Source organism: Eucyclogobius newberryi, unplaced genomic scaffold (assembly GCF_026437365.1).
Source record: "Eucyclogobius newberryi isolate DKJ021-1_F unplaced genomic scaffold, fEucNew1.0.hap1 SCAF_19, whole genome shotgun sequence".
NCBI lineage: Eukaryota > Metazoa > Chordata > Actinopteri > Gobiiformes > Gobiidae > Eucyclogobius > Eucyclogobius newberryi.
The window spans coordinates 24,772,861-24,793,797 of NW_027315823.1; the positions used below are offsets into that span (position 1 = coordinate 24,772,861).

Consider the following 20,937-nt stretch of genomic DNA (forward strand, 5'->3'; position numbering starts at 1 on the left):
CAAAAGTCTGTTCTAAAATTATACTGACACCACACATTGACATTACTCTGAGTACTGTAATTGAGTGCATGTTTATTTTTTTACTTTTCAACTTTTACCTGAATGCAAATATTCAGTATTCTTTCCACAGCTGGTTTTGTATATTTTACACCTCAAATTGTAGAAAAATAGGGACTTTAAGCTCATCCTGCATTAACACTATGCTTTTTTATTAATTGTAAATAAATGAATACGTTGGCAAAATATTCTGCATCCAGTCACATTATTATTATAGTGTTACAAATATTACACTAATGGTCTCAATATAGGAAAGGGCAATCATTAATTACTTATTTAAATTACATTCGGCCAATCAAAAAGATCAGACACAGATGCAGAGGCTAAATGCATTTTATCCATCTAGTCATCACTGGTCCATGTTCATCGAAATTTATTACACAACAAATATGAAAGGCGTGAAATAGTCTGATTACTGTACAGTTAAGACAAAGTTATTACTAAGCTGACATACACTTTATTAATTATTATTATTTAATTTAGTTGATGGTTTGAAAAGTTGGTTACTTCTTATTTAATTTACATCAATGGTTTTCTGAAGTTCTTTCCAGCAAACTGGGCTTGATCTCCCAACTCCTCTTCAATCCTGTAAACATAGTTTGTATTATTTACAACAAGCTTTATTGAAAAAAACATTAACATTTTGTATGACTAGATTAATATTTATGATGAGATGTATTTAATTTCAATGTATTTATTCAAGGAAAAGTGGATCATTATGAACATTTAAACAAATGCAAATACACCAAATTTTAACCTTAGGCTAAATTCCATCTGCAGACCCCCTGCAGGTAAATGTTAATACTATTCACACAGACTGAACAGCTGGACAAAAACAGACAAGGATAGTGTCATGTTAGTACAAACATTCAACAGTAAATAAGATGATGAGTAACAAGAACAGACAATAAGAGCCCAATTCAACTGTATTGCACACGCACTTATATAGAAATAATTCATATACTCCTGATTCATATTGCCCTGATTCATATTGCACTAATTCATGTTGCACTAATTCCCACTGCATTTTAACCAGGAGCTAGGGTAGATGCTGTTGAGTGCTGTAAACACTTACCTGAGAATCTGGTTATATTTTGCCAAACGCTCTGATCGACAAGGAGCCCCAGTCTTGATCTGAAATGATTACATAAGTTGTTAATTGTTTATAAAAGCTTGCAAACAAATATGTTATCTTCATAACAAGCGGGACCAAGACAAAAAGGAAAATATGGCATTATGCACCTGCCCAGTGCATAATCCAACCACCAAATCTGCAATGAAGGTGTCCTCAGTTTCCCCAGAGCGATGGCTGACCATGACTCCCCAGCCGCTCTCCTGGGCCATCTTGCATCTGTGAAAGCACCAATGCTGCAACAAGTTACACTGGACCAATAATGCAATTAACGACATCATCAGCAAATTAGGAGTTGATAATAGGGACAAAAATGAAAATGATTATGCTTTGTATATGTATTTTGTGGTGATATTCAGATGTCATCCATCAAATGTGCCTGTTGTGGATAAAATTTTGCACAAAATAGAGATGGACTGTAGAAATGTCTCCCGCACATGTGTGAACAATCAGAAAGAATCTGTTAACTCCAATTAATTTATTTATTTATTAATAGCCCTAATTGAAATGTTTTTATTCTACAATACTGTATTTCATATTCAGATTTTGCATATCGCCAAAACATCCACGGCCAAATTATGCTTGTTTTTTCTTTTCTATCATCCCCACTTCTACAGCAGCATATATACCGCAATAAACGTGTGTAAATGTATGGCAACAATTTAACATGCCACTGAACATAGAGTTTGAGATATCGTATAACAAAGTATGGCCTTTTGTCCAATTGACTTACGCCTTCATAGATTCAGTTACGGTGCCGATCTGGTTGACTTTCAGCAGGAGGCAGTTGCAGGCCTTCTCCTCAACCGCCTTACAGATGCGGGAGGGGTTTGTCACAGTGAGGTCGTCTCCCACCACCTGTATGTTGGTGCTACCAGTGAAGTTAGACCACGCAGGCCAGTCATCCTGGTCAAAGGGATCCTCAATGGACACCACTAAAGGACAGTTAACGAAAAAAGAGTTACAACAATGCCATAACACTATGAGACACAGTACTGTGCCAAAACTGTGAGAAATATTGGTGGCTATTTTTTTTTGCTATTGCTTTTCATTATTTTGCTTGTGCATCTTTTCTCCATCAGTTTTTTCTAAGTAAGAAAGGCAACAAAGACAATTGTACTTTTTAGCATTCCATGCCTGGCAAAAATCCCACGTGTGATCAATTAGGACATAAAACTTTATTCTATAAATCACTGTGCGCTAGAAGGCAGATGATGATCCATGACGGGAAAGGAATGCTTTCCATATCTTAATAAATTGCTTATTAATATGAGATTGTTGATCACTGTGATTGATATACATCTCTTTAAACTGTAGCAAATATGAACTCACCTGGGTAATCTTTCACAAAGCTCTTGTAGAGGTCGGCGAGCTCATCAGGAGTGATATATCGGCTTGGATCATCTGGAGATTTGAAGTCTAGGTCATACTTTCCGTTCCTATAGAACTCAGAAGCAGCCACGTCCATGCCGATCACCACCTCTTTTGTGTAGCCTGCTTTGGCAATTGCCTCCTTTAGCAGCTCCAACGCTATGTATCAAGGCCAAAGAGTGAATTGAGAGTTATTCAACAACTGAATAGCTGAATAGCATCGTGCAAATGTCTCAAAGAAAGATTGAACTATATACGGTGAAGGCAGACCAGAAACAGACCTGGATTCAAATGTGGAAAAATGTATATTTTATATAAAGAGTATATTTATAAATGATAGAAAACATAAAATAACTAAAACTTTTGAGAGCGTTAGAGCGTGAAGTTAAGTATTTTATTGGGTCGGGTAATTGGCGAAAAAATTTTGTTTGTATTTTTCTTTATATTGATAATTAACAATTGTTATTTTGTTTTAAAATTAAAACAGAAAAATGTTATTAATTCCTCCTAAATCTTTTTTTTTTTTTTTTAATATGTAACCTTTATCTAACCAGGACAGTCCCACACTAATAGACGTGTCAATGTGATTACCATTTGATAATTAAATAATTAAAACAGTCATTTGATATTCACACCAAAGTTAATGTTTGTATATCCTGTACCTTCCTTGTTTTCCAAAATGTTCGGAGCAAAGCCACCCTCATCTCCAACATTGGTGGCATCTTGACCATACTTTTTCTTGATGACATTTTTGAGATTATGGTAGACCTCTGCGCCAATGCGCATGGCTTCTTTGAATGTTGTTGCTCCGATTGGCAGAATCATAAATTCCTGCATGGCCAGTTTGTTGCCTGCATGTGATCCACCATTGATCACATTGAAAGCCTGGACAATGAGATGTATGATGTTAGATGTTAGATTATTGCACTTGATGCTATGGTTAGGGTTAGGCTATGGCATTAAATATAACATCTTACAGGCACTGGCAAAATAACTTGTGGGTTTCCTGCCAGGTCAGCGATGTGGCGATACAGAGGAACACCTTTCTCTGCAGCGCCAGCCTTGCAGACAGCCAGAGACACGCCAAGAATTGCATTGGCTCCCAACTTGGCTGTTTTCCAATAATAAATATTTAAATGGTCAAAAGTGAAGAAGTGGTAGTAGTAGTAGTAGTAGTAGTAGTAGTAGTAGTAGTAGTAATAGGAGCAATATTAGCAGGAGTGGTCCTAGAAGCCGGAGTAATGGCACTTAAGTTGAAGAATCAAAAATAATTGAAGTGATTCATTGTAGTTGATTGATTGTTTACCTTTGTTTTCTGTGCCATCCAAGGCAAGCATCATCAGGTCAATAGTCTCTTGATCAACCACCGACACATTCTGAATACAAAAATTAAGAGTTGGAATTGCTTTAAACTATATATATTTATTTACTAAATTTGGTATTATATACGAAATATTTCTTACTTGACCCACAAGAAGAGGTGCAATTAGTGAATTGATGTTATGTACAGCTTGTGAAACTCCTGTTTTGAAAAGGAAACATTTGTGTGGTTAGAAAGTGCCACGCTGTGCTGTCCGGTGGTTGAGCGGTTTAGGCGGTAGCACACATGCAAGGCGGCTCCACATGCAGCCGGCCGCAGTGTCATGAGCTTGAATCCCAGCTCTGACAATTTACTTCTGTCCCATCCCCATTTCACTCTAAACTGTTCTGTCTAATAAAGTAAATAGTAAAAAATAATAAAATATGCCTAGCTTTACACAACACACTTAATTTCAGCAAGTTCAAACTGAGTAGTGTTACTGGTTAAAGTGCATTTCGATATGACTGAGTATATAAGCGAGAGACGCCTAATTCTATTTCGATGTTTTCACAATTTGTTGGATAAGATTTTATATGGCTGATACAAAAGTTCATTTGCATCGTTTGCAATGCCAGGAAATCTGCTAAAACGCTGAGAAAGAGAATGCATATTGTTTGTGTTGAGCTCTACTATAATCATGTAATTATAAAAAGTTAGACAAACCTTTTCCAAGATAGCGAGACTTGTCATTATCCCTGAGCTCCAAAGCTTCGTAAATACCTGTTGAAGCACCACTTGGTACAGCAGCCCTAAACAGACCTGGAAACAACATTTACCCAGACTGTTAATTAAAGGATTATATTTTTGAAATACCAAATGTTCTCTGTGGCCTACATTTCTACTTACCTCTTTCAGTGTATAGATCAACCTCAACAGTAGGATTTCCTCGAGAATCAAATATCTCTCGTGCATAAATCCCCAGAATGGACATGGTTTCGACCTTGAACACAGAATATACTACTTATTAGGCCTATTGCACCAATGCTAAAATTCACAATCCACACCAAGTCATTTAACATACAAATGCAACCTTTGTTAACATGAAAACTTACCTTGCTCAATGCTCTGTCTTCCTCAGATCTTTCTTACAAAAATATCCTGACCTAGCTGCAAGCTTACAGTGCTGTTAACAGACTTGCTGCAGCTCAATTGGATTAGGCCTCCTCATCTGATTAATCTCAGGGCTGGAGGAAGTAGACATTGCTGCATCTGTCAAAGCAGGGTTAAATTTGCAGAGACAAATTTACTCACAAGAAACTCACTCAAAATTTAAATAATAGCACAAAAAGAAATAATATTGGCTACTAAGATACATTTTACATGTTTATGAGTGAAGCTGGAAGAAAGTTTTATCTGCTCTTGTTATGTAAATCAAATTAAATGGCTTTATCTGTCTGAAATGCACGTTACCGCTGCCTGCTGGATATAGCACAAATAAAACAATTGTAAAACCAAAACCCATGGAACTATTTTTAATTACAGTCACCAAACAGAACAGCACGTCAGTAACACCTGTGTCCATTGAATACATATGGTTGTCAGGGCCGTAGCCAGGATTTCTATGGGGGGGTTCTTTTTGTGTCAAGGTGGACCTTTTTAGTATGATGAGGTAGATAACTTACATGTATACATATTATGGTTTATCACAAAAAAACAACAACAAATACACATAACAGTAGCTGGTTAAACAAATATCTGAACAAAGCTAACACTTCACGGATCATCCAACACTTTACTTCTGTTCTGGTCTGAGCAAGGACTCTTCCAGCTCCAGTCTCCTGGGGTGTTTCCTTGTGAACACGTTCACCACATGCTCAAGGTCAAACTGGAAGCCTTTGGGGTCCGGAGCTTTTTTGGCCGTTTTTGGGTACCTTCAATTTTGCCCTGATATACTACATTAAGAAATGTTTACCAGACCAATGTTGGGCATCTTTTTTTTCAGCACAACCTCACCTATATGATCAGTTAGTTAGTTTTTCACTTTGACATACTATTTCAACATACTGGACCTAAACACACACAGAAAACACAAAGTCCATCTAGACAAATTATGTTTTTTTTTCATTGTAAAACCCTCAAACATGCTCAACCAAGCGTTTAAAAAGGTTCAAACTGAACCACAAGGTGCAAATATGAACATATAAAAGTATTCTTGTGATATATACAAGCAATAAACCACTATTTACAATAAAATGTAGGTAAATCCTCAGGCATTTTTCTATTTGTGCTACTTCTCAAAACAGTTTCTGTCCAAAATGACACAGAGAGCCACATCACAGGCCTTGTACTTCCATGTGAGTGATGTTCAGAAGGAACTCTAAACCAGGTCCAACCCAGGTCTAACCCAGGTCCAACCCAGGTCTAAACCAGGACTAAACCAGGTCTAAACCAGGTCCAACCCAGGTCTAAACCAGGACTAAACCAGGTCCAACCCAGGTCTAAACCAGGACGAAACCAGGTCTAAACCAAGACTAAACCAGGTCTAAACCAGGTCCAACCCAGGTCTAAACCAGGACTAAACCAGGTCTAAACCAGGACTAAACCAGGACTAAACCAGGACTAACCCAGGACTAAACCAGGACTAAAGCAGGTCTAAACCAGGTCCAACCCAGGTCTAAACCAGGACTAAACCAGGTCTAAACCAGGACTAAACCAGGACTAAACCAGGACTAACCCAGGACTAAACCAGGACTAAAGCAGGTCTAAACCAGGTCCAACCCAGGACTAAACCAGGACTAAACCAGGTCCAACCCAGGTCTAAACCAGGACTAAACCAGGTCTAAACCAGGACTAAACCAGGACTAACCCAGGACTAAACCAGGACTAAACCAGGACTAAACCAGGACTAACCCAGGACTAAACCAGGACTAAAGCAGGACTAACCCAGGACTAAACCAGGACTAAAGCAGGTCAGACTATTTTAGTAATGACAAGACAGCGATTTCCCCCTGATTAGTTGACTAGTCAAATAATTATTTCTATCACATATTTAAACAATTATAGTTTGAAATATGGGGGCTGAAAAGGCTTCTAAATAAAGAATATTTATGAACAATCTGTATTATATGGAAGAAAAGACTAAATTGCTTCTGCAAAAGCTCATTAGTCAATTCTGATTAAATAATATTTGTTTCAATAACGTATATTTTAATGAACTGACGAAACCAGTCTTTTAATTTATTTTGTCTTTTTTTAATGACGAACAAAAGTCCACTGTGTTTGCAGAAGGGCTCTGTATATCTGTGCAGTAGAAGATAGTAGCAGCCAGCCAGCCTTTTAACTCCTCTGGGGGACTCTACTCTAAATTATTCCGGAAACATGTTATTATATTTATGAATCAAACAAATTTTACTGGACGCATTTAAACCCACTCCTACTTACATTTTTTGGTGAGCCCTTTTGATCGTTGCCAATGGTTCACACAACCCTGTCCACTAGGTGGCGATAATGCTCCGTGAGTTGGTGGCCAACCGCCAACAAAACCCAGAAGAAGAAGGAGTGGTTTTGTTTTGGAAATGAGCCGAATGAATTAATATACTACTGTACTGTATACTAAAACCGATTTCGCACCTTTCCGATTTACTTACGGCTCAATCAAAGTAGAAATCATGTCTGGGATTCCTCCAGATTCATGGCAGCCTTCCACGGTGGCTTTGGAGACCACGTAAGTGCGACGTGTTTCCCTCCTAGCTTACGTTAGCATCTGCATTTAGCATTGGGCACTTGGTTTCCTTTCATATAGACATGTTTAAAAAATCAATTATTATGTAGTTACAAAATATACAAATCGATTTGAAAGCGTTTAAATGTATTTGTATTATTTTCAGAATGGGAACCATCACAGTGGAGTTGTATTGGGATCATGCCCCAAATACCTGCAAGAACTTTGCTGAATTGTCCAGGAGGGGCTACTTTAATGGCACTAAGTTTCACAGAATAATAAAAGATTTCATGGTGCAAGGTGGAGACCCGACAGGAACAGGTAACCTTTGTTTTGTCATGAATATCTCGGTAAAGTAAAATGCATGCCTTATCTTATTTGATGTGGTTTCAGGTCGAGGAGGTGCTTCTATATTTGGCAAACAGTTTGAGGATGAATTGCATCCTCAGCTCAAATTTACAGGTGAGTTTGTTTTTAAATTCTATAATACATGGCTACACTAAACCACACCTTAATTTTGAGGGGTGTCCAAACTTTTGTCACAAAGGGTCTCATTTTGAAACGTATATAGAGTCTAGGGCCACAGACGACAATGACAATGAATTGAATAATTTGAAATGTTGCATTTGATGTAGTTTTGACGAGCCTCCACACCTGTAATAAGGCTTGGAAAATCTATATTAGTTCTGTATAACATCAAATTGGTTGCTTAATAGGTTATGACAGCAGAAATTGTCAATGTTTTGAGTAAAAACTACTCTTCTACTTCTAGTTGTTTGGACCATTTTAGCTGGAAGCCTGAGGGCCAACAAATATTGGTCTGAGGGCTGCAGTTTGCGATCCCTGACATAGACCAATGCATAACAGTTGTCAAATTGTCAAGTTGTCAAATGATAGCTAAAACTGGTTAACATGTGATGTATTCTGTAGGCGCTGGGATCCTGGCCATGGCTAATGCTGGTCCACACACCAATGGTAGTCAGTTTTTTCTCACTTTGGCCCCCAGTCAGTGGCTCGATGGGAAGCACACAATTTTTGGCAGAGTATATCAAGGGATGGGAGTCTTGAACCGTGTTGGGATGGTGGAGACCAACAGCCAAGACCGACCCGTGGATGATATACAAATACTTAGAGCTACTTTATCCTCCTAAACTTGTCTTTTGTATTTTCATATCTTTTTTAAATAAATAAATGTGTTGTGTGTGAAGCGCAAACAAAAACTTATTGGCCATAATCTTTATTGACCTATCACAGTAAATAACACTCTCTTGATACAAAACATGTTTTCTTCTTCCAGATTAAAAAACTAACAAAAGTTAGAATACAAAACATTTTAGTTTTACAGTGTTATAAAATATATAAATCTTGCAAAAGAAGGAAAAATTGTGTATAATAACAAAACAAGTTCAATGTTTCCAAACTTTGTTCAATGACAATGGGCAAATCTTTTTCTGATTCTGATATGACACAAGCAAACAATTTATGTATAAATCATAATGTGTAAAATGCTTTGTTGTGATATATATATTTAATACACTTTCCCCTAGTGAATTTAAGAAACATACAATTAATAATACTGTTTTATAAAAATTCCCTTAACCTTTTTTATTTATTTTTTAGATTTATTTTCTTCTCAAGTTTAAAATTCAAGTCTTCAGTTAATTTGTCTTCTACAAAAAATGAAAATTGAATTGTACAATTATGAAAATGTAATATCATTCTTTAGAGAGACAGGGATTGAGGCATATTTCTTTTGCCCTCACTGGAAGGTCATCCGCTGGCTTTGAGATTTTCTTGATCCGCTACAGGAAGATAGAAATTACAATAAATATATATGGTTATTGCAGGCATTTCTTTTTTTTTTAACCTTTCATGAAAGCTTCAAGTGAAAGAGAAATATAAAATATTTCCAAAATTACTTTGTTGAAATTGGAAAATGTAAGGTAATAAGACGTGGTTGGACTGAAACAAGCCTGGGGGCGCTCGTGTGACGTCACGTGAATGAGCTCTAGAGGCTTATGTATGTGCCTGGAGTGACACCGCCATCGGAAAAGCTTGTTTACACCGTATGGAAAAAAAGGATGGACTTTGAATCAAAGTTTTTTTATAAACAATAAAATGAAAGATGTCCCTTTTAAACTAAGCCATAGAAATTACCCCACTCACCCCATCAATTTATGCTAAGATATGTATAAATATATAAAATTTGAACATATAATTTTTGGTTTTCATGACACAAAAGTGGACTATAGTAAGAAAATGGCAATTAATTTAATTCTTATATTTGGCAAATTCTATATACATAAAAGTACATTTTCATCGTCGTTATTAAACTAAAATTTAATCATATTTGCTCACCATTTCCAAAAGTTTAAACCAAAAAGCCATTTCAAATGTTTTTGATGTATAATTTGTAACTGTAATTGTAATATGCCCCCCCCCCTGGCATAAATGTTTTGTTATAAAGAATTTTGACAATAAAAAAAACTAATAATAAATGTATGTGTCTGGAGATATTTTATTAGTGTTTTATTTATGTTTGCATTTTTAAGTAAATGCAATGTTAGAAATGTACTGACCTGCCAGAGAGTCCCTTTTCCATTGGCAAGTTTGCACACCATAATTATTGGGATCATAGCGAGGGAAGAGGTCGCAAGAAACCAGCCAATGCCATAGGCCCAACCGGGATACACATAAGAGTGATTGAAACGCAGAGGGCTGTATCTCAACAGCAAAAAGATTAAAGTCCCCTGAAATATACCGTAGACATACATATAAACATACAGTAAAATATATGTAAGTAAATATAGTCGTAATAAGTACATACACTACACATGGCAGGCGTTACATAAAGCCAGCAGTACTTCACCAGGGATACGGGTTTGTATCCGATCATATCTGCAATATTGTCAGAGAAACGTTGAGCTCCTACAAGAAGAAGAAAAAGGTTCAAACAAATAAGTGGTAATTATAACACAGTTGTGTGCAATGCAGACTTTATTCGAAGTATCTTACCATAAATCCAACCAATAACCGATGATTGTAAGATTGCCATCAAAAGTAACGTTGGTCCGCTGCACACATAGTGGTCAAAAATCTGAAAAAGGTATGCCCCACCCTGAAAGTACAGTGATAATTACATCTAATTCCACCATTATTCTTCTGTGTGACTGGCTGTCTAGTAGTGAATGAAGTGAACAGCCCACCTGTGACACTAGTGGCAAGCCGGTAAAAAAAGAAACGGCACAAATCAAAAGCAGTAGAAGCTCCCTGTAATAACCCTTTCTCATATGGGACGGGAACACATCTGTTAGCGATGTCACAATACTTTCCAGTCCCACAAACTGTTAATCAAACCGAAAAAAAAGACCAAAACATTTCACAATATGATCAAACAAACAGTAAAAATATGACTTGATAAGAGTTACATATCTTACCTGTCCATCAATGCCTAATAAGATAATCATTGTGAAGAAGCAGACGGCCCAGACCTGAGGCAAAGGCAGGAGAGTCACTGCTTGGGGATAGACAATGAACACAAGGCCTGGGCCTGCACACAATATTAATGTCAATATCAAAAGCAACATCAATCTACACACACACTTAACACCATTACACACAAATGTATTCTCTGCATTCTCCATACCTGAATCTGCTACTGATGCTATGTCAATGCCCTGCTTCTGGGACATGTATCCCAGGATAGAGAAGATGGCGAATCCAGAAATAAAGCTGGTTCCACTATTCAGTAGACAAAGGTAAAACGAATCTCTGCCAGTTAAGAACAAGTTATAATCAGATATCATTATTCAAAAAGCACCATTTGAAATATAATTGCAATACAATTTTACAAATTGAGATGAATTAACTGAATATCAATTAATTGCTCAGCCGTATGGTCAAGTCATTTGATTAGCAGGTTTTCTCTGAGTAATGTCCTCACTTGTAACAGTTGTTGTTGTACTTGTTATAGCTCCCTAGTGTGGTAAGTATTCCCAGACAAAGGGCATATGAATAAAATATTTGAGTCCCAGCATCCATCCAAACCTGTAAACCACAGATAATAGTTGTTATAATAGTTCTTATAATAATGTGTATTTATAAAATGTAACTCAGACCTGTGGGTCAGCGAGCCGGGAGGGATTAGGGTACAGATAGTATTTGATCCCATGCAGAGCTCCAGGAAGTGACATGCCTCTGATTAACAGCACAAACAACATGACGAAAGGGAAGGTGGCTGTGAAGTATGTGGCCTGGACAAAAACACATTTTTAATGCTTCCACAGTAACTTTACCTAAGTTCTAATTCACAGATCCTGCTCAAGCATGCATGAATGTCCTGATGCCAAGATTCAAACTTTAATGGAAAAAAAAATCACTCATGCCCTTAAGTGCCTCAGGCAAAGGGATGACTGTACTTGCATGCCTGTGATTATAAATATCTCAGAATCATCTCAATTTCCATTTAAAATTAGAGCATACCATATCAAACTACATACATTTGTCACGATTTATGAGTCATGCATATGTTTATTAAGAAAATATTCTGATTATTTATGCTCGAAACTTCAGATCTGTGAACCATGAGCCTCAGCTGGATTCAATCTGGACGGTGGTGAGTGTAAAGCTGAAACAGATGTTTGGTACCCAGTGACAGACAATGTTTTCAAACAATCCCCTCTTTGCAATGCAGCAGCTCCATCAATGGACAAATTTCCCTCAGAAACTAAACTAAATGCTTCAGGCTTCAAAGCACTCACAGGCTAGACTTTTCATTCACACAGTCTTGGTCCATTTGGCAGCAATTCAAATTTAGTCTTTTATAGGTTGCCCAGTCATTTTATCTTGTGGAATGCATAGACAATTGTTGGGTTGTTCTTACTTTTCCAGTGGAGCGTACTCCTTTCCAGACACAGAAGTAGCAGATAGTCCAGGACAGCAAAAGACACAGGCAGAGCTCCCACTGGATGTTCCCCATGTCCTCAATCCCAGACGAAATATTAAGCACACGCCTTCTGCAACAGCCAACATAAAGCTGAGATGTCACCTATGTTGGATGTGCTATAGTTCAAAAACTCTATCCTGAAAAGAAAGACAAAATCACAGCATGCTTGGGCACTAGGTGACTATCTCATTTAGCCACCAGGGGGCAGGGTGGAGAAGAGTCTATTTTAACGCACAAGCATCAGATACTGGGTGTTTGGATGACGAGAGGTCACACTGCTTTTACCTTTTACCGCTTTCATAGACCCGGGTGGGCAAGTTTCTTTGGTCTCGGAGCACCTACTTGAGCTGCATATTTCAAAAAGAATCCCTCCAAAGTTAGACTATATCCCGACAACATGGATATTGTAGGCTCTCCCGCACCCAGCAGCCACACAAGGTTAGGACTATACTGTCGCTACAAACACTTTATTTTGTGTGTGGAAAAAAACTAAAACGAACAGAAATTGGACACATTCCTCTCTGCAAGTTACCGCACCCTAGGTTGTCACCAGCCGATCAATATATACCACTCACATGTCATGCCTAAGATAAAGCATGATGTCTAAATACAGCACGATAATGTCAATAAATCATGAAGGAAGATCTCTTTTAGGTCTTTGGTTTTGCAATTTATGTGCATATTTGCCTGCCTTGACAAATGTAATACCATGCGAAGCAGAGACTCCCCTCTGGCATTTGACCTGGGTTCAGATCTGACTCAAGGCTATCAGCTGCAAGTTATTTCCCACCTGCTGCTTCCCTTCTGTATATACTCTGTCCATGAAGCCCAAAAATAACAACAGAAACATAAAAATCCGACTTACTGCCAAAACTCTATGACAGAGGATGAGGAGGTTCTGTTGTTTGTGTCATTGTAATCATTTAATACAACACAGGCATCTGAAACATCCACAAAAACGTATCCACAATAGAAAAACAGTAGTCTGCAGAGTCATGAAACATGATCGAGTTCAAATGTTTTTACTTGTATTCCAGGTGTTGTTGCAGACCGCCCATGGCAGCTCTCCAGAAAAGGATGAGAAAAGGTACAGGAAGGCCCAGGCTAAGATCACTATGTAGCTGATGCATCCATAAAATACAATAATTGCGCTTGCATATCCCATACCTGTGGGAAGACACACATAGGCCAGCGAAAAATACATTAAAATGCACATTTGATTATTAGTTACTTATTAGTTCTTATAAAAAATATATGCAATTAAATTCTAATACAACATGGAATGCTAATACTAATTCAGTAAAAATGAGTTAGACAGCTCTCACCTTCAAACAGAGGACAGATCTGCTTCCAGCACATGATGCCTCCCTGACTGGTGAATTGACCCAGTGACGTCTCCAGGACAAACAGAGGAAGGCCACAGGTCACCAAGAATAGGATGTACGGGATAAAGAAAGCACCTGCAGAACATAATTTTACTGATTACTAAATTCAGTTGGCTGTCAATCTCACCAATTTATAACAGATAACTGTCCAAAAAAGAAGTCACCACCAGGATTCAACTAAGCAAATAGGTCCTCTCCTACTGGATAACTGTTGTATGGGTGATGATCGTTCAGCTGCAACACAGTATTTAAACCCCAACTAATGTAGTGAGTGGCTTCTCATTTCTGAAACAACCACGTGGAAAGACAAATCCTGTGGTCATGGAAAAGATGTCAGTGTGTCAGAGAAGGGTCAAATCATGAGCATCAAGCAGAGAAAAGCGAGAGTGTTTGGGATGAGCTGGAGAAGGCTCTGTGCATCAATACAAGATCAAATGGTGAAAAATAATATTTTGATATTGCAGAAGCTTATTGAAACTGTGCTTGAAACTGGGAAACATATATAATAATATTATTATTATATATATTATGTTGGAAACCACAATACCTAAAAAAAACACATAATGTTGCAGAGCTCCACTGCTTTCACACTTATATTAGACATGTTTCTGTAGGACAGAAGAGGGACGCACTGTATAACAAGTACTTTATCTACCAAACATTTTAACTTTTTACAAAAATATTTGTAAAATGGACTTTCATGTGATTTTAGGTTACATGTACGTATGCGTTTGCAGACTAAGTTATAGACAAAGCTGGTGTTGGCATTAAAATGTTAATTGTAGCTTTGGTGTAGATTGAAAAAGGTAAGAAAGCGTTGGCACTTTTACAAATGTCTGCATTTGTTTTGTAATTTTGGAAACTTGACCTGTGCATCTATTGAAATTCATTCAGGGCAAAGTATTGCATTTTCTCATAATATTGAGCCATAATATAGTAATACAATCGACTGTGATTTTGTTTGTTTTGTTTTTTGCAATACTTCTTAAAATCAAATTACAATGCAATATATCGTTTATGGCAATATATTGAAATATACGGTAGATGCATATGCCCTTTGTATCATATCATGGTCATGTCTCACAAGTGTATAGTCCCAGCCTTACCCTTATACAGGTTTTCAGGTTGTTCCACAGGTCTTTTGTTTACTTTTTAAACATGTTGTTTTTAGCCAATACATTTCTATGAACCCTGTCCAAGGAGTACCCCACCTAAGATAAGATAAGATATTCCTTTATTGTCCCACATGGGGAAATTTCATTGGTGCAACGCAGGTATATACAGAGGTAGATACAGAAGAACAGATCACTTATAGGAAGTCTGAAAAACACTTTCAGTAGAAGATCTCCTATAAATAAATAAAAACTCCCATAGACAAATAAATAAATACATAAATACCATTGCATGTGATAACGACAGTAATTGCACATGAATATGTGTCACGACAGCACATAGATTGCACATGAATTTCACAGTAATTGCACATGAATTGCACATGAATTCCAACAGCAATTGCACATATGACAGAATTGCACATCAGTATTAGGTTAGGTCAGTATTGCGAGTGTTCAGTACTAACAGTTTTTGTTATAAAGTCTGACAGCAGCAGGAAGGAAAGACCTACGGAACCTTTCCTTCACACAGCGAGGGTGGATCAGTCTCTCACTGAAGCTGCTCTCCAGAGCGGACAGAGTGTCCTGCAGGGGGTGACACTCATGGTCCAGCATAGATGTGAATCTAGCCAGGACCCTCCTGTCCCCCACCTCCTGCACCGAGTCCAGAGCACAGCCCAGGACGGAGCTGGACTTCTTGATGACTCTGTCCAGCCTCTTCCTCTCCCTCTCTGTGATGCTGCTGCTCCAGCAGGCCACACCATACAGGAGCTGATGCCACCACAGAGTCGTAGAAGGTCTTCAGGAGTGGCCCTGTCACTCCAAAAGACCTGAGTCTCCTCAGGAGGTAGAGCCGACTCTGGCTCTTCCTGTACAGTGCGTCTGTGTTATGAGTCCAGTCCAGTTTGTGGTTCAGATGAACACCCAGGTACTTGTATGAGTCCACTCTCTCAATGTCCCGTCCCTGGATGTTCACTGGTGAGGGGGCAGTGGGGTGGCGTCTGCGGAAGTCCACCACCATCTCCTTGGTCTTCCCCGCGTTGATGAGGAGGTGGTTCCGCTGACACCAGTCCACAAAGTCCTGCGCCAGTCCTCTGTACTCCCCGTCATCGTCGTCCGTGATGAGTCCGATGATGGCAGAGTCGTCAGAGAACTTCTGCAGGACACAGCTGTCCGTGTCGTGTCTGAAGTCTGCAGTGTAAAGGGTGAAGAGAAAGGGCGCGAAGACAGTGCCCTGGGGCGCCCCCACACTGCAGGTCCGAGTGTCAGACACACAGTTTCGGGCTCTCACAAACTGGGGTCGGTCTGTGAGGTAGTCCAGGATCCACTCTGCCAGGTCATACTCCACACCAGCCGTCTCCAGCTTGTCCCTCAGGAGCAGCGACTGGATGGTGTTGAAGGCGCTGGAAAGATCGAAGAACAGAATCCTCACAGAGCTGCCAGGCTTTTCCAGGTGAGAGAGAGGGCGGTGCAGCAGGGAGATGACGTCCTCCACTCCGATGCCAGACCGATATGCAAACTGCAGCGGGTCCATGGCTGAGCTCACGGTGGAGCGGAGGTGGTCCAGGACCAGCCGCTCCAGTGTCTTCATCAGGTGGGACGTGAGAGCCACTGGCCTGAAGCTGTTGAGGTCTTTGGGGCGCGGTGTCTTAGGCACAGGTACCAGACAGGAGGTCTTCCAGACCTGTGGTACCACCCTCAGCTTCAGGCTCATGTTGAAGACATGCTCCATAACTCCACACAGTTCATCTGCGCAGGACTTAAGGAGCCTGGGGCTGATGCCGTCAGGTCCTGCTGCCTTCCTCACTTTAATCCTCTTCAGCTCACTCCTCACCTGTGCTGCTGTGACAGTCAGTGGTTGGCAGGGGGACTGTGTGCTGGGGGGATGGGTGAGTCCAGGTGAAGTGGGGAGCTGATGGTCCGGGGCAGATAAGCGAAGAGGAACAGGTGCAGGGCATTGTCCAGCTGTGGAAGAGGGAGCATGCAGCTGTGCAGGGGGAGGGGCGGGTGACCGTTCAAACCTCAAGAAGTGAGCATTTAAATCATTCACCCACTGTAGATCCCCCTCTGTCTGGGCAGGGGGGATTTTGAAGCCTGAGATGGTTTTCAGGCTTCTCCACACTCCCTGAATGTTCTTTTGCTGCAGCTGCTCCTCCATCCTCCTCTTGTAGCCGGCTTCAGCCTGCCTGATCTTCCTCCTCAGCTTTTTCTGCACAGTCCTCAGCTCCTCCTTGTTCCCTGACCTGAAGGCTCTCTTCTTCTCCTTCAGCAGAGCCTTCAGTTCACGGGTAATCCATGGCTTGTTGTTTGGAAAACACCGCACCGTCCGGGAGGGAACAATGTTCTCAAAACAGAAGTTGATGTAGTCCGTGATGCACTCTGTGATGGTGTTGATGTCCTCCCCATGTGGGTCATAAAGCTCAGTCCAGACAGTGGTGCTGAAGCAGTCCCTCAGAGCCTCCTCGCTCTCAGCAGACCACATCCTCACCTCACGGGACACCACAGGCTGCCTGCGCACGATGGGTTCAGACACAGGCCTCAGATGTACAAGGTTGTGGTCCGAGCTGCCCAGGGGAGGGAGGGGGGAAGAAGAATAAGCCTCCTTGGTGTTGGCAAAAAACAAGGCCTAAGGCCCCAAGTCACTGGGATAGGCTCAGTCATCCACAACCCCTAATGGGAACAAGCGGTAGAAAAACTCTAAACATTTTTGTACTCAAAAATAGCTGATTTTGCTTATAACGTTTGTTTTTTGGACATTCAATCCTGCGCTCCATTATTTCTGTCACGGGTCAGTTGGGAGCCAGACTTAAACAAACTGAAAAGACTACATATATATACAATTCACTCATTACAGACTAAGTCTAACATTTTACTTTTAATTTGCATGGAGTAAAAATGCTGTGCCATCATCCCACAAACACAGACCTCCACGAGCAAAAATGCTGGCGATGATGATTAAAAGGGTCCTCCCCGTGAGGCAAGACATTGTTATAGTTTGGTTGTTGTTTTTTTAGCAATAAGAGCAATACGTATTTACCATGAATTGTGCATGTGAAGCACTTTGGGCAACACAACACACTGCAGTTTGAAAATAATATATTGATGAGTTGGATTGGATGACCTCTACTATGCTAGCCACCCTCTATCGTCTGTCTTGGGTCTTTCTGGCTCTAGAGTCTATCATTCTCTAAATTTTGTGCAGCCCTGCAAGACAACTGCTGTCTATTTATTAAATTGAATTGAATACTAACAGGAAAATCACAGAAGGGATAATATACACAACAGCAAAACTTCACAATTATTACTATTCAGTGATGGAATAAATAACTTTTGCCATCATTCCATTATACATTTTTGGTGGCCAGCGCCTATGCCATCTGTTTTAATCCCAAAGCGGCATTAGCCAGTAATTTCAGAGATTAAATATAGACATATGCTATACAGATAACCTTTCACTATCACATTGAGACTTGTCAGTACAGTTATATGTATCTCTTTGAAGTGAATGTTCTTTACTTGTGTTCATCGCATGACTGTGTATACGGATTTATGTCTGGGATAACGGAACTAAACTGTAATGATACTGCAGAGATTGGACTATGTCAAACTGACCATGACATGTAGATAGCAGCTCTTTCAAAAATGATTGGACGTGGTACTACGTGTTTCAAACTACAAATTTAAACTTTGACACTTGAATTATGTACTAGGGACAATGCCGACAAACTCTAGTTCAAGTTTGTAGGTCAGTGTAATCCACAACATAAAACTTTTTAAAAGTATTCATCTGGACAGTTTTTTTTAATCAAGGCAATACAACTGCCAAATTCTTTAAGATTAAATAGAATCATATATTGTATGCAGTTCTTGCACATACATTGTTTACATGGAGCGAGTGCCTGGTGGTGAAGGGTCTGTCACCCATTTGATTGTACGGACCCTCACAAAGATCATAAAGCACATTTTACTGTTGGTTTTACAGAATTAATGTTTGTGTTAATGGTCCCATATGACCAAGCTGCCAAGTAAGAATAAAAAAGTATTTGGAGAAACGTCTCCTAAATGTTACTGAAATGAGTGAAATTAACTGATAATTAAACCTCTCTGGGTGTGTAGCATAATTGTTCAAGTCAGATGCACTTCCGGATGTTCCAGTGCTAATTACGCATGTGCAAGATAAAACCGTTCATAAAAAAGCCTGTTATTTAACCTGTTTGTTCCTGCCCCATCCTTTGTGTAACTCCTAACCTTACAAAACTCAAAAGTAACTTGTTATTGTATGCACGTACTTTTATCTGCATTGTCCCACACTGAGTTAACCTTGACAAAGCGCTCAATGAACAGAAATTTGAAGGATTTAGAGAAGAATGTGGTGGGGCTTTTTGGACAAAGAGACAAAGCAGATTATTTAGATTTCTACAGAATTCCTGTCCTGCCATGAGCATTGGCTCTCAGGACAACGCAGTTAAACACGTTTACTACCATCACTTTGATATATACTCATGGAGATGAGGTTTTAATCATCCTTATAACTTTACTCATAGCTAAGTTTTAAAAAAAATATTTCATTAACTTTCAGTCTGTGCATTAGTCATTATACAATTCAATGTCAAATTTTACAATATTAGAAATATAGAACGACAAAACTTGTATCCTGCATTTTGTATGTCACATATATTGTCACAAATTTATCAGTTCCACTTTAATAATTTTCTGAGACTCACCTCCTCCGTTCTTGTAGCAGAGATAGGGGAACCGCCACACGTTTCCCAATCCGATGACAGCTCCAGCCACAGACAGGATGAACTCAGTCTTGTTGGCCCATTTGCCTCGCTCCTCCAGAGGCTCCTTGGTTGGGAGAAGGTTACTTGCCATGGTACTGATGTGAGCTCTATGCACGAGGGTCAAGCTTGCATTGACGCTTGCAGAGTTTCACAACTAAAGTGTAGTAAGGAGGGGCATCCACTGGCACACTCTTACATGGAGCTTACCAAACAGCCAGTCAGACAAGTATTTAGTCCACAAGGGGGACCATGAGATGAGCAATGGAGAAGGGAGGGCGAAACTAAATTATACTCTGTGTGATTTAAGAGAACATGACCAGAGGGAAAGCTGTCTTCACACCTTTGAACATTTAACTGTCAAATATTACAGTGTAATACAATTTAACATTTTTTTTTATAGAGAGAGACTGTTTTATTTAACTAGTTATGCAGTTTTCCTCTAATTTGTAGAAAATATAAAACTTTAATAATCAGGAGTGATTCGACACCTGACATTGCCGGTGTGAAGTAACCAGACACTTGCAGTTTGAAGTATTTTATTTCAGTTGTGCTTACCATAATTAACTTGAGTACAATGTATTACGGAAGCATATTTTTTTAGGTGAGTATTGTGTCACCGTCTCTGCGGTGGTTAAAGTAGTAATTTCAAGACCACCAGCAGTTGGTGTAATGGTAATATTGTAGTTGAAAGCAGACAGATCTTTTTAGTAGTGGCTGTATGTAGTAAATCTGCATGCACCTTCATTGTAATAATGTAGTAAAAGCACAATACTTTGCACATACTTGAATTTAATTTTACTCAGGAAACAAACTGGTCTTTGTAACATACCAGTTCATGAAAAATAGTGAACCAGACAGGAATGTGAGCATTAATTAATTAGTCATCATTAACACTGAGAAGGCGTCAGACTGACAAGGTAAATGCTAGATTGCCAGTTAACACCTGAAGCAAAATTCATGTCAAACTCCCAGCAGCTGCATAACAGATTCTACAACATGCTGCTACATGAATCTGGTCACCAAGCCTTCATTAAGAAGTTACCAAAGTAAAAAAACAAAACAAAAAAATACTTCATCCGGCTATTAAGGAAATAATTTTATTACAACTACAGAAAGTACAGGAAATGCCA

At 39.3% G+C, this 20,937-nt stretch overlaps 3 protein-coding genes across 3 annotated transcripts; 1 reads left to right on the top strand and 2 right to left on the bottom strand.

The window, feature by feature from the left end:
- Nucleotides 1-374: 374 nt before the first annotated feature.
- On the bottom strand, nt 375-5,079 carry eno1b (enolase 1b, (alpha)). Its single transcript, XM_072452390.1, has 12 exons — nt 4,973-5,079; nt 4,767-4,860; nt 4,584-4,679; nt 4,024-4,082; nt 3,867-3,936; nt 3,538-3,671; nt 3,223-3,445; nt 2,522-2,719; nt 1,923-2,124; nt 1,300-1,408; nt 1,133-1,191; nt 375-643 (listed from the first exon to the last, which is right to left on the bottom strand). Exons 2-12 carry the CDS (start codon nt 4,849-4,851, stop codon nt 577-579), a joined length of 1,302 nt encoding a protein of 433 aa, XP_072308491.1. The 5' UTR covers nt 4,852-4,860; nt 4,973-5,079; the 3' UTR covers nt 375-576.
- Nucleotides 5,080-7,387: 2,308 nt separating this feature from the next.
- On the top strand, nt 7,388-8,765 carry ppil1 (peptidylprolyl isomerase (cyclophilin)-like 1). The gene is made up of 4 exons (XM_072452391.1): nt 7,388-7,584; nt 7,748-7,902; nt 7,975-8,043; nt 8,512-8,765. Exons 1-4 carry the CDS (start codon nt 7,529-7,531, stop codon nt 8,730-8,732), a joined length of 501 nt encoding a protein of 166 aa, XP_072308492.1. The 5' UTR covers nt 7,388-7,528; the 3' UTR covers nt 8,733-8,765.
- Nucleotides 8,766-9,106: 341 nt separating this feature from the next.
- slc6a11a (solute carrier family 6 member 11a) lies at nt 9,107-19,984 on the bottom strand. Its single transcript, XM_072452394.1, has 14 exons — nt 19,748-19,984; nt 13,852-13,986; nt 13,553-13,693; nt 13,392-13,467; nt 12,464-12,596; nt 11,700-11,834; nt 11,525-11,628; nt 11,228-11,352; nt 11,019-11,131; nt 10,788-10,925; nt 10,597-10,699; nt 10,409-10,509; nt 10,161-10,331; nt 9,107-9,383 (listed from the first exon to the last, which is right to left on the bottom strand). The coding sequence occupies exons 1-14, from the start codon at nt 19,896-19,898 to the stop codon at nt 9,297-9,299; spliced, it is 1,713 nt and encodes a 570-aa protein (XP_072308495.1). The 5' UTR covers nt 19,899-19,984; the 3' UTR covers nt 9,107-9,296.
- Nucleotides 19,985-20,937: the final 953 nt, after the last annotated feature.

Bases quoted from the DNA above. Each gene is read 5' to 3' on its own strand.
- ppil1 (XM_072452391.1), top strand. From the start codon at position 7,529: ATGTCTGGGATTCCTCCAGATTCATGGCAGCCTTCCACGGTGGCTTTG. The intron at 7,585-7,747 runs GTAAGTGCGACG...TATTATTTTCAG, and splicing joins ACGGTGGCTTTGGAGACCAC to AATGGGAACCATCACAGTGG. The intron at 8,044-8,511 runs GTGAGTTTGTTT...TGTATTCTGTAG, and splicing joins TCCTCAGCTCAAATTTACAG to GCGCTGGGATCCTGGCCATG.
- eno1b (XM_072452390.1), bottom strand. From the start codon at position 4,851: ATGTCCATTCTGGGGATTTATGCACGAGAGATATTTGATTCTCGAGGA. The intron at 3,446-3,537 runs GTAAGATGTTAT...CTCATTGTCCAG, and splicing joins AAGTTATTTTGCCAGTGCCT to GCTTTCAATGTGATCAATGG. The intron at 1,409-1,922 runs GTAAGTCAATTG...GTGCTTTCACAG, and splicing joins GTAACTGAATCTATGAAGGC to ATGCAAGATGGCCCAGGAGA.
- slc6a11a (XM_072452394.1), bottom strand. From the start codon at position 19,898: ATGGCAAGTAACCTTCTCCCAACCAAGGAGCCTCTGGAGGAGCGAGGC. The intron at 13,987-19,747 runs GTGAGTCTCAGA...TATGTTCTGCAG, and splicing joins CTGCTACAAGAACGGAGGAG to GTGCTTTCTTTATCCCGTAC. The intron at 13,694-13,851 runs GTGAGAGCTGTC...GTCTTCCCACAG, and splicing joins GATCTGTCCTCTGTTTGAAG to GTATGGGATATGCAAGCGCA.